General features: G+C 41.4%; 1 protein-coding gene across 7 annotated transcripts in view; it reads right to left on the reverse strand.

Moving 5' to 3' along the window:
* CARF (calcium responsive transcription factor) overlaps nucleotides 1–12,729 on the reverse strand; it is a 34,680-nt gene extending 21,951 nt beyond the window's left edge. For 4 of the 7 annotated variants that reach the window (XM_084208856.1, XM_084208860.1, XM_084208854.1 and 1 more), the window contains exons 1-7: nucleotides 12,689–12,729; nucleotides 8,910–9,031; nucleotides 8,074–8,295; nucleotides 6,968–7,088; nucleotides 4,795–4,924; nucleotides 4,323–4,407; nucleotides 231–420 (exon numbers count right to left, since the gene is read on the reverse strand). In XM_084208856.1, coding sequence (XP_084064982.1) covers nucleotides 231–420; nucleotides 4,323–4,407; nucleotides 4,795–4,924; nucleotides 6,968–7,088; nucleotides 8,074–8,295; nucleotides 8,910–9,031; nucleotides 12,689–12,719 — 901 coding nt within the window. In that variant the 5' untranslated portion in view covers nucleotides 12,720–12,729. Of the gene's footprint in view, nucleotides 1–230; nucleotides 421–4,322; nucleotides 4,408–4,794; nucleotides 4,925–6,967; nucleotides 7,089–7,904; nucleotides 7,994–8,073; nucleotides 8,341–8,904; nucleotides 9,032–12,688 lie in introns of those variants that run through there. The other 3 variants (XM_084208857.1, XM_084208858.1, XM_084208859.1) reach the window with 3 other exon arrangements.
* Nucleotides 12,730–12,731: the final 2 nt, after the last annotated feature.

Raw genomic sequence — 12,731 nt, forward strand, 5'->3', positions numbered from 1 at the left:
AAATGGTACTTAGCTAATCTCTAGAGGACAAAAGGAAATAATCACAGCAAAACATAAAAAAGGAAACCAGCTCCTTCAGACTCTCAGAGCAGTGTGCAAGCTGCTCCTTTTTTTATGTTTATGTCTTGACCTTATCATAACTAAGGAACAACATAAAGATTCTTCTTTGTGGCCAGCTGGGAGCTGATGTTGAAATTTTGAAAGTAGTTATTAAAATGAAAGTTAGTTACCTGCATTGACAAAGGGGATCCCATCATATGGGACATACTGAGATTTCCACATCAACCGTGTGGCGGGTTTGGCAGGGCTTGGAGACTGGCGCGTGCCCCACACGCTCTGTGTCTGCTGCTTGTGGAGCGCAAGGACGCTCTCTAACTCTGCCTCGCTCACACAATAGCCGCGGTACGAGTCCCCAATTCTCTGTGTGGAAAGGACGGGAAATAATAGCATTATTCACCCATCTGACTGCTGAACACTACTCAGGAAAGCAGTCAGGGACTCTGGCAGGTGAGAACATAGGCCCAGATTTTTGGCATTCCATGTTTTTTGTCCCCACAGTAGTATCCTCATAAAGAGATTTCTCATAGGATCTAACAGAAGAGCAGTACCCACTAAGGTCAGGAGTCTGTCAGTCATTCAAGACCCTAAGAACACCAAGAGACCCTAAAAAGGTAACAGTCACTGTCAACTCTGATTTCCAGAGGACAACTTCACTCCTGTGGTTTACCCACCAACACACACTTCAGTTGCAGTCACCGACTAGACAAATTGGTATTAGATGAAGTTTTTCACTTGACTGCCAATAATTGTCTCTGCATCTACTGCAACACACACTGCACGGAGCTGGAGCAGAATGCAACTGCCCATATCACCAGTAACTGTCTCACCTACTTAGCGCACCAACTTTGAACTGAATGTCTCACACAACATCCCTCCCAACCTTGGAGGCACTCTTGATTCTCAGCATTTCATAGAAACTTACTATACCAGATTTGTCATGTGCAAACTGATGATGGTTTCATTAACCCTGCTAATGTCTGGGCAACTCCACAAAAACTGCACCTAACTTGACTCAAAGAAGTTATCTAGCTACTCAGTAGTTGCTACTCCAGCTACTCAGTTATCCAGCTACTTAGTTCCATCACAGCTGGTTCGGTGCTGGTCTGCCAAGGCCAGCCAGCAAGCAACAAAGTTACTGGAACAGAGAAGAACTTTTCATCCAAACTCAGAATGCAACACTTGCTTCTGTTCGCATACAGCTGAGGGTCAGGCTGGCCAAGCAGCTGTAACAGCCAGAGTAGTTTGCCAGCTCAGTCCTAAAGTGTATCTTTTGGACAAACACATGGTCAATGAGTACTAAGGTCTGATAGATTTGTTTTGCCACCTTCACGGACAGAACAGCCAGATGTTTAAATAATACTGAGAGCAAAAGAGCAACAGTGTCTCTCCAAGATTATCAACAGATACCTAAGCAACAACTGCTTAAAACCTGCCTCACGCTCACCTAAGAAAAACAGGATGTCTGTGGTTAGCAAGACCTAAAGTCAACAATGACCCAATGAAGATCTTGTGAATGAACTGGGCCAGCACAGTGCTGCTGCTAGTGCAAGGCCAGACACGGAGGGTTGTGTGTGCACTGGGTGTGAGTCACTGGGACACTGTGTGAGCTGTTCACACCTCAGAGCTCGCTGCTCTGCAGGCACTGCTGCAGCAGCTAACCACGTCTGCACAGGCTGCACTCACACAGCTGTGGGAGCAAGAGACATTGGCAATTGTTTAGCTAGAAGTTATAAATAATACTTCTGAACAAAACTTGATCAGAAAAATTCAGGAGAAGCAAAGTAGCCTGAGAAGTACCACAACTTCTTTCTTTCCAGAAGCCTGGGATCTTGCCTTTCAGAAGAGGGATTACAGCACCACTGCACATGATAAATGCTGCAAAACCAGCTGGGTTTTTTCCCCATACCTTATACCTGTCACTAAAAATAGGTCATTGACTTTATTCTAGAGAGATGAGAATTCTGACAAAATCGTTGTGCCAGAAAAGTAACAAAAACAGTTAAGGAACTCTCTTCTATTCTGGATTTCCTTGTGTACAAGTTTAGATCATTCTCCCTAAATTGGTGGAAGGGGAGGAGAAGGACAAGAAGAAAACCATACAGCGTGTAAGATCCCTGCTTTCTACAGGCTACACAAGTAGGAAAAAATAGACAAAAAAGACTACTTTTTTCAGACAGATAAATTAATTTTGCGTAGTTAATTAATGCAGTTTTAAATTACATTTAATTTCAGTAGGCTGATATATGCAGGAAATGCATTCTGATCAGACCACTGAAAACTAAATATAAGTTATTGAAAGGAACTGTTTAAATTAACTCTATAACAATGTCATTACCTTGAAGTAATCACATACTCTTCAGCCCTTTAACTCCAAGGTTCAAGCCCAAAAACTGAATGATTCCTTCTTTCTCCCCTGGCCTTGCCACAGCAAAGTGCATAAAAGCTAACCCTAAAGTACACACATCAAGACTGCAGTTTTCTTTGAGGAAACTCACAGCAGCAGGGTACCAGAGGCACTTTGCAGTCCAGAGCAAGTGTAAGCTGAACATTTCAAGGCAGCCAGCTTTTACTGCTCTGTGTTGGCCCACAGTACCCACTGCCAAAGGAGCCACTGGCCTTTGGAGTGCAGTGGCTTCACCTGCCGACACCTTGTGCAAGTCACAGAGACTGCAATACTGTTTTAAGATTGTTTCAATTCTGGCAGACAACTCAAAGAGTGGAGTTGTGAGCTGACATATTTATCAGCATTTCTCCAAACTGGATCTCCAAATTTCAGCAGGACCCTTCAATTCTGTTACTAGTAACAAAATATTTTGACACCTGAAAGATAATTGACACCTCAAAATCCCGGTGTCTCTAGTCTGTGCCCAAAAGAAGGCACAATACATCCCAGCACTCTCTGGTAGATCAGGGACGATTAATGCATACAGGCAACAGTTCTGCTGAACAGCAGAGGGAGATGTTTGTGCCCTCAGAACATATTCAAATAGACATTATTTCTGTTTCCTTTTCTTTAAAAATAAGAACTTCTCTATAAATGTCACTGTGAATTTTAAACACAGCAGGTGACTTGTTATAGAGAGACAAAGCAGATCCTAAGTCCTCTGATACTATGATACCAATAACAAGCCACATACAAGAAAGAAGCTACCACAAAGTGCTAAAAACACAGTGAACTTTATGAACTAACTGGCCAACTGAATTAAGCAACTGATTCTATGAAAATGGTAAGTCCACCATGGAAGAATTCATGCTAAGAATTTTCTGACTTCTTAACATTTATGTGGACATAAGAGTGGACAGTACTACTGTATTAAATAAATGGCATAACACAAAAGGAATAGATGAATATATTTAATTTTAAAATTGTTTCTAGGCAGATACAGAAAAAAACTCAATTTCTAGGTCCCTCAAACTGCAACTTCTAGTTATCAGTGGCCAAGCCAATAGAAAAAAAAGGGTAGAGATATCTAAAGAGATTAGGCAGCTACAGAGTATGAGCTTTCCTTTTAAAAAGTATTAAGAGAAAGTAAAATAAACATCTGTCAGGAAAAGTCTGGCAGCAGGAGGACGGGATCTTTCAAGAAACTTCCCACCTCCCCTCCCTTCCTGTTAAGGGACTTATGATGCATTCTAGCTGCTGATAGCATCCAAGTCATCAGGACAGTTCTGCAAACATCTAACAATATGCAAAAAAGGAAGAATTCTATTTAAGTCAAAAGCCATCACAGAACATAAAAACACAGTATTTTCTAACAAAAGAGGAAACAAGCACAAGTAGCCTAACTTGCTGTGACAAAAAATAAAAATCAGCAATAATATCTAAAATAGGAATCCTTAGTGAAATATTGATATTAGGGTGCATTAAGTCTCAGACTTGACACTGGCCAATCACATGGATTTTGATTTCTATGTGATAACACAAAACACATGATCAGTTGCAGACATCAGCAAAGTTTGCACTGTTGTTCAACAGCAAACCCTAACATGGCATACAATGGCTCTTCCCAGCACTACAAGCTATCAGGTTTTCAGCAGCAATTCTTTAAATTCAGGAGCAGTTGATGGTCAGTTATTCTAAAATTCTCAAAATAGAGAGGGATTGCACAGCATTTTATGTGTTTAACTGTGCTAGCAGTACCAGTGCTATATACCAAGAAGCTTGAACACTTTTACAGCTATGAATTATTCCTTTCAAGGAATAAGAACACTATCTCAGAGCTAGATGATAAAACATTAAGTCAGAATTCTTTGTGGCCCACCTCACAGTTCCTGAGACGGCGTGCCCATGCAGGTGTATTTAGTGGCAATGGCTGAAGAGGGGTGGGAAAAGAATCCTCCACTACCCTGAAAAAAAAAAAATAGAAGTCTATACAGACATTCAGAAAAGCAACAACTCAGTCTAAACTACAGGCAAAATCAAATCAGTGTATTATGTATAACCCTAGAGCATATGATCAAACTATGGATATTGTATCAAAGTGCCTTAAAAACCTGTGGTTTTCATTTTCATATTCTATTTCATTGTTAAAGTAATTTACAGTGACTAGAAGTATTAAAAATCCCCACTGGTTTCTACATTCAAGTCCTCCAAGCATTCAGTACGCTGTGAGTTCATAACCTCTTTTCCATGGTAATTTTGTGATAACCATTGCAAAAACAAACTGCAAGAAAAAAAAGGGAGTGCTAACAGTGGATCAGAGTGATTGTTCATCCCTTTAACCCCTGACCTACCTGGTGGTTGTTTTTTTCGATACAGCGAGAGATGCCTGTGGATGTAGAATGTAACTGCTTGCACTGTCTGCTATGGAAGCCACCACCACAGTCTGCAGGTTCCCATCACCACACTTCTCTTCTGAAATATCTTTACCAAAAAAAAGCAACTTCCTGGTTAATAACTGAATGTAGAATGGGGAAAAACAAGCTATGATCAAACTTTGTGTGTTGTTAAAGCAAGCCTTTTGACGTAGGAAAGAAGTTTTATAGATGATAAAGTAGTCTAATAGTTGTGAACCAGTGCTCCAACTCCTGGCACACATATGAAGATACACTTGATAAGGCTGCTTATGTTTAAGGACTATGGTAATTGTGCTTATGAATCTTTCCACAACAAGGCAAATAATCAGAGCAATTTACAAATTACTCTGCTTTCAGGAATCCATATAGGATTGCACAAGTATTTTGTTCAGCTGCAAGTCACATACTGGTTGCTTTTAAAACAAGAAAAAATGAGGTAATGATACTGCTTAGTACTTAGAAAAGAACACTTAAACAAGAAAAACAGGCCTCTTGTAATTGAATCTGACATGCTGCTAGAACAAATGCTTTAGCCTTTCTTGGTAATAGGGAGCAATCCACAAGCCAAAAAATTGCTCTTAGATTGAAGCCTGTGTGTACAGTTAAACAAAAACATAATGGAAAACTGTGAAAGCAGATATCCAATATTTTGGTCTCAACATAAAACACATGAATTCTCTTTAGATGAGGGATTTTTGCCCTTCAGTTATGAAAGCTTCTTTCCCTCATCCAGAGAGAGCGGTAAGCTATTGACACAGTACAGAAATGGATCCACACAAAGCTCCATAAGAAGATTCCTAAGTGTGCACTTGGATTAACACCACTGGCTCAAAGCACTAGTTCCTCCTGCAGAGACATGCCCTTAAGATAATACAGGCTACTCTGAAGTCTGCACCATGTGCAGACAAGTGAAACTCAGGAGCTGACAGGCCACTCTCCTTTCTCTTTTACCTCCACAGTAAACTGCTGGCAAGTCTTCCCAACTGTGTAAAATGGAAATGCAAAACTACTATCTAGTATTTCAACTTAGTGCTTACAAAAATTAGCAGCAATTATTTTGTAACTGAAGACTTCCAGTCAGCTTTAAAGTAGAGTAAGACTCAGCTGTAACCAAACCTGGTTTTGCCCCTGCAAAAGCTGGAGAGAGGGAAGGTTGAGCATTAGGGTAGGGACAAGTCTTTAAATGTAAGGTCAGGGAAACGTATTGCAACCCTAAGAGCTAGATCACTACTTGAATCCCAAATCTTTCTTCTATCCACCCAGCACCAGGACTATATTCTTATTCTGAGCTATCATTCCACAGGAATACTTAACCAGTGCTCAAATCTTGATAACTTTATAGAGAAGGAAAAAAACTGTTTAAAAAACATTTGAGAGTTTAACAAAATGCGACCACCTCGTTCTCAGTCTCACTCTGTGAATGCAACCCAGTACACAGCGTTTTGCCATCCAGCAAGGATTGCAGAGAAATAATCAATGCTTTCAGATTTCAGTATGCCCATTTTCTAGAGAAAACCTGAAAATCTGGCTTCCAGTTGTGTATCTCAGCACATGCTTAAAACGTGACAACTAACACATCCCAACGAATGGAAAGTTACATCTTATTTTCCTTGACTGGGAACTGAATTTCTACCTAAATGATTCATTCCTGGCTTCACAGAAGATGCATCATCACCAGTGATCTCTGGAACAGCAGATTTAATGTTCAGAAGATTTAATGTTCTTCTGACCTGTCTGTGCTACAGGAATTAACTACTTCACTCACAATGAAGTAAACAAATACTGAAAATTTGAAGCCCATAGTACAGCTGATGGCACAAATATGCTTATTAAAGCTAAATAAGACAAGAAACAACTCTGTGCTTTATATGTTAATCTACCCATTACATACCCTTCAGAAAGGGGGCATAATAGCTCTCATAAGGTTTCATTATGCTTTTGCCCAACAGAAAATGTGGTATGTGAGGCACCAGATTCACAAACAGAAAGCAGGTTCAGGGTGCATTTTGTCTTATAACCAAGGAAAGGAAACAAGGTGCTTAAAAAAGAGCATGGAGGATGAGCTTAGTCACAGGAGCACAAACCCTCAAGCCCTACAGGTTCAACTCACCCTGTGTGCTGGTCACATCCAGCAGCTGACCTGGAGGAATAATCACTTGGGTCACTCCTGGCTGGGCAGAAGGAATGACATGCAGTACCTGTCCATTTTCTGACTGGCTAGCAACAATCATCTGTAAGGCAGTCATACAGAAGGATGAATGGCTCTAGTTCGTAGGTGATCATGCAGCATGACTAGGTTTGATTATTACCAGAACAGGAAATATTTTGCTTAGAGCTGGGACCTGTATATTTACTTGACTTTACATAAAAAGAAAACTGTCTCTTTATTGTCAATTTCTTAAAATTATTTTCCCCTTTAAAATAGGCCTTTAATTAAAGAAAGAAACAAAAAAAACCCCAAAAACAACCCCAGTATTTTATCTGATTCTACAAGGAATTACACATTTATTTGAAACTCACAACTCTATTATTACACACAAACACCTGAAAGCTATTCACAGTTGGATTCGTTGTAACTCCATTCATGTACTAGCAGAATGAATAGTAACATAAAAATTGTGAGCTTTACTTCTAAGAAACTGTCCTCTATGGGCAGCATTTCATGTAAAAGCAGAGAGAAGAAAAGCTCCAGGGCTTAAAAAACAATACAAATTAAATCACCTGGGATTCTGAAAAACTTGAACAACTCCTTATGGTATAGTTACACAGGACATAATTACATAGGACTCTGGGTGAGAGTTACCTTTTTTACAACAAAGCAACATTTTAAGAAAATCAGTTGAGGGCTGGGGAAAGGTGAAACATAATGACTTAGCTTACTGCTAATGTTCTGATTCCCCCCAAAAAACCCAGATATTTATCCAGAGGATATAGAGAAAGCAGCAGCAGTAGAATACAAGATCTTATCACACTGCAGCATCCAGGCTTGATACTGACATAAGACATCAGTTTAAAACCAGTAATGGTTGCAGACAAGATTTGCCTACCTGAAGAAGAGCAACTGGAGCATGAACTGTACCACTGAAAAGTTCCACCTTGTTGCTCGATATAAAGTCTGAATCAGCTGTTGCTACAACAAACCACCAGTAAGAGAGTTCTTCAAAGAGCTCCCTCATCTGTGAACACAGCCCCAGGCCTGTCTGCAGACACACTCACCATGGGCGCACTGGGCCCTCCCAGGGGCTGCAGCTCACACAGGGGCTGCCTGGGCTGCTCTGCCAGCTGGAATTCCTCGGCAGCGTGGGACCGTGGCTGGGGCGGCCGCACCGGCACAGCCGATGCCGGAGGACTGCCCGAGAGGGGGACTGTGATGGGCAGGGCTGGGGGAGAGTCGCTCTGGCCAAACAATAGATCCCTGGAATCCATGCACGTTAGTTGCTTTCACAGAGGAAAAACAGTAAAATGTACTTTGAGCAGCAACTTCTAAGAAGGAAAAAGAAAAAGAAAGAAGAAAACAACAAAAGAGAAAAGAACATTTAAAACCAGTGTGCTATACTGTATACTCAGAGGAGCTCTTGTCCTTCTGGATCAAGAGGCCAACACTAGCAGTTCTGCTTTTGTTTTCTATTTCCATGCTGAAAATTATTCCTATTCCTGCTTTCTAGAACAAAGTCTCTTTACTAAGACAAAATAAAATCCCTTTTGCTCAAAATCTGCTCCCCAAAACAATGTATCACTTTAAAACACCTCAAGTCTGCCCAGAAACTGAGAAGACATACTAAAAACAAAACTGTAAAATATTCACCAACTTGATTTGATTTCAGAAGAAATCCTAGATACTATTCCACTTGGCCTTTCCATACATGCATTTAGCTATGAAGAAAAAAACTGAATGGCACAGGAATCCAAGGGAAGCATGCGCATTCTTAAAAGACATGATGTATCACTCTAAAGACAAGGAAAAACCCCTGCATTGATGAAAGAGAATATTTCAAACTCATCAGAGTGGATGTAAAGGAAGCATCTAAAAGGACAAAGCATTCATACCTCACCTGAAAAATCTGATCATTTGTTTCTGACTCTCCTGTACCATTACAGCCACCTATGAACAAATCGTTAGATCCTCCCATAGCAATATCATGGTCAGCTCCACTCTCTTCCATTACAAGGTGACCTGAAAAGGTTATAAAAGTTCATTTTAGCCTTCTGCCAGGAGATTGCCGCAGGTGGTGTCTTCAGGTCTTACAAATTTAGTGTTACAAGTTCTAATGCTGTTGCAAAATAACAGCAAAGTTCTCAAGAAATCCTTGCCTCCTTATCACATTATTACTCACTGCAGAAAAATTTCAGTGTGTTGCTCCAGGAGTACAGCTTAGCCTTTTATATGAGACAATTGCTTGATTTGTCATTGCATCCACAGATAGAAAACACACATACACCCTCCCACAATTTTCATCTGAATATGTCCAAAAGCACTGAACTAGCAACCGCACACATGCAGAGAACACTTGATATTTAAGCACATGCCAGCAGTGCTTTATAAATACATTAGTCACCTTCTTCCATAATCACCAGACACAATTTGCATTATGCAACTCTGTCATGCAGACATCTTGAAGTAAATAAATTTGTTTTAAAGGCCTATAAGACAGCATATAAAAGAAATAAAATTACTATTGTTAGTCTACAGTGGTATGTTTTGGGCATAAAAAACCACCAGATATGTAAAACAATATTTGGCATTAAATCACATGGTGAACCACAAAAAGGCGGAGTTCCCAGCAGTTCAGAGATCTACCTCCTATCCCAAAGGAAACTTCAAGATACTCAGCTGCCCATTACAAACCTTCAAACAGACAGATAATACTGAACAGTGAATTGCCACATCCACAGAACAATGCTCTCATGCACACAGCACACCCTTTAAAGCAGCGACCAATCCCAAACATTCACAAGCAGCAGGACAAAATTACAGTTAACTTGGCCCCTACCTAACAAGAGTTCACATATATAAGACTACACACACAACATAACAAACTGAATAGAAGAAAATGTAACTCCTGTAGTTTGGGGTGAAGGAGGGGGAAGGGTGGTCACGATTTTTCCCTTCAGTATTTAATTTTAAAGCCAGGCTGCATTATATTAGCACATGACTCCTACCAGCTGTATCTTCTTCACCACACCACGCAAGTAAATTCCTCAAGATGGACCTTCTTGGCTCTGGTATTTCAACTGTTTACAGCTTTTGCAAGGAGGCTGTAACAGGCTAGGGAGTAACTTCAAAAGAACTGTACAACTCTTAAAGCACAGATTTATTCTGCTTTGCAAAGGTATAAAGGACACAAAGGCAAAGTAAATCCACATCTCCTTGGCTTTTGAAGCTGAATAAAGCATCCTGCTGATACAAACAACATTGAGAAGTTAAGCAGCTCATATGCTCAATATATTAATACTTTAATCTAAAGCAGATTTATTTTTCCATTCAATTTTCAAGTGATGACACTCCAGACCAAGTTCCAAATGAAGTTACCTCATGTTTACCAAATATTTTTGAGCTTTGGATCTGAGAACAATTATAAGATGTTTCAGTTAAATGTCTGAAGCATCATAGCAGCAAATGGAAAAAAAAAAAACAAAAACCAGAAAACTAGATTTCATCATCACTCAACCATTTCCTCTAAGTTCAAAGATGTAAAGAAGAGACGGCAGTTTTGCAAAGGCAGCACATTTAGTTCTTTGAGATAAACGGAGTTTGTTCCAGATACTGATAACAAGGACTCTGAGCATGCTGGAACCCAACAACAGAACACAAGGACAGCTCTATGGGGACAGACCAGTGACCGCAGCAGCCCAACATCCTGTATCTAACAATGGTTAATAACAAAGCTCAGGGAAAAAATCCAGCAGTAAGGTAAATACACAGTGCTATTTATCCAGCTTCCTTTCATAAGCAGCCCAGAAATACCTCAAGTTTTATATCTGTGCTTAAAATAATCCCCGTGGTACAATTTTGCCCCATGATTTTGTCTAATCACTGTTGTAACCCAGGCAAACCACTGGCACACACTTCACTTGGAAAATCAATTTCATGGTTTAACCATCCAGGTTTTGTTAACCTAAGTGCTTGTGTGCAACCACAGAGATTAATTTTTTTTTTCTTAAAAAAATATACTTCTACAGAGGTGTACAAGCACGTGCACAGTTAATAGATCTTACGGTTGTATAAATATTGCTGACCAATTCCCCAAACAGGAGAATAAAATCCTGTGTATTTATGTATATGTAAGTATACAGATATTTTGTCAGGAAAGTGTAAATAACATGTAAGTATCTCTTCATAAACATTAAGTGAGCACCACAAAAATTCCCACTGTAACACCAGGGTATCAAACATTTAACAGCTGGCTGAAGGAGAAATGTGGAAGTTTATTGTTAGTGTATAGTGGGAACAAGAGCTGCATCCTCAAAGCACACAGGCAGTTCTCTATGCTTCAGCTTTAGCCTTAACACAACTCCACCCCCACTACTTTATAGGCTGCTTTCCAGGCCATTTCCAACACACGGGTTAGCATAGTTAAACCCACAGGTCTATTTCCTTCACCCTTCTTCCATTTGGGAAGCACTTTTCTCAAGTAAAGGGAAACCTATGGCCATTGTTGTCCCTGGTTCACCTCTACAAAGACAGCAAGCAGAAACTGCTAACACAAGCAAACGTGATAACCAACATGAGCATTGTATGCAGGGTGTTGATTATATTCAACAGAAAATACATACAGTTGAATGCTTCAACATCAAACTCTTGAGTTTGCTGCAAGATGTAGAGGTTTTATAAGAAGACTTCAGATAACTGCATAGCTTACAGCAATCAAAATTTGCTGTCTGAAAAAGCTCCCTCTGAGGGCATTTCTCTACAACCATTCACAGTGGCACAAATTCACAAGGGCATGAATTACAGCAAAACATATCAGGAAGGAAATCAGGGCATAGTGATACTCCCCAGTAAAGGAGTTACAATTAGCTTTGTCAACTTGTACCAGGTTTGGGATTTAGCATTATCTCTGTCATGGAAGAGGAGGCAGATGCTGTTAACAATACAGAGAAGATCTGGGGACCGACACTTAAAAGGTTTCTCAAGTCAGTTTTTTGTAGACAATAACTGGAAAATGCACCTGTGTCAATTTCGCTGACAAACAACGTTAAGTCTGTGAAGTATGCTTAAGAAATAGACGAGATTTCAGAGCCTCACGAAACAGCAAACACCCAACACCCGCCCGCTCCGAAACCGAGCCACCACTCAGGGAAACCCCAGCTGCTCCCCAGAGGCCACGAAGTACTGTCAAATAGGTGGAGGAAACATTTTTATAAACAGCGCAAACACACAGCATGTCCTCACACAAGCAGCCTTCTCCCAGAACACCAAACTCACTTACAGCTTCTTTTTAAGTCCACCGCGCGTTGGGTTTATTACTTCTAGTAGGCAGTTTATTGTGGGTGTGTCGCTTGACGTGCAGAGAAACACAACCCGAGTGACGCCAAGCAGAGACCGCCACTCCAGCGACCCCGGGCGGCACAGGGGGCACTGCCCCGCCCGGGCACAGCCCGGCAGCGCGGGCGGCCGCGCTCAGGAGCGGCCCCCGGAGCCGCTCCCGCACCTGCCAGGGACCCCGGAACGCCCCCCCCGCGCCCCAGCCCTGAGGAGCGCGGAGGGAGCCTCAGCCCGCACCCGTCGCACCCCTCAGCACCACAGCCCCGCGGCGGGGGCGGCGGGAAACACCGGCCGGGGCCCCGTCGCGGCGGCCCGCGGGGAGATGCCGGAGCCGCGTTACTCCACCTGGGCTCGGCTCCCGCAGCCCCGCCGCCATGCGCGCCTCCGC

The sequence above is a fragment of the Fringilla coelebs genome (genome assembly GCF_963513975.1).
Source record: "Fringilla coelebs genome assembly, chromosome: 7".
Classification (NCBI taxonomy): domain Eukaryota; kingdom Metazoa; phylum Chordata; class Aves; order Passeriformes; family Fringillidae; genus Fringilla; species Fringilla coelebs.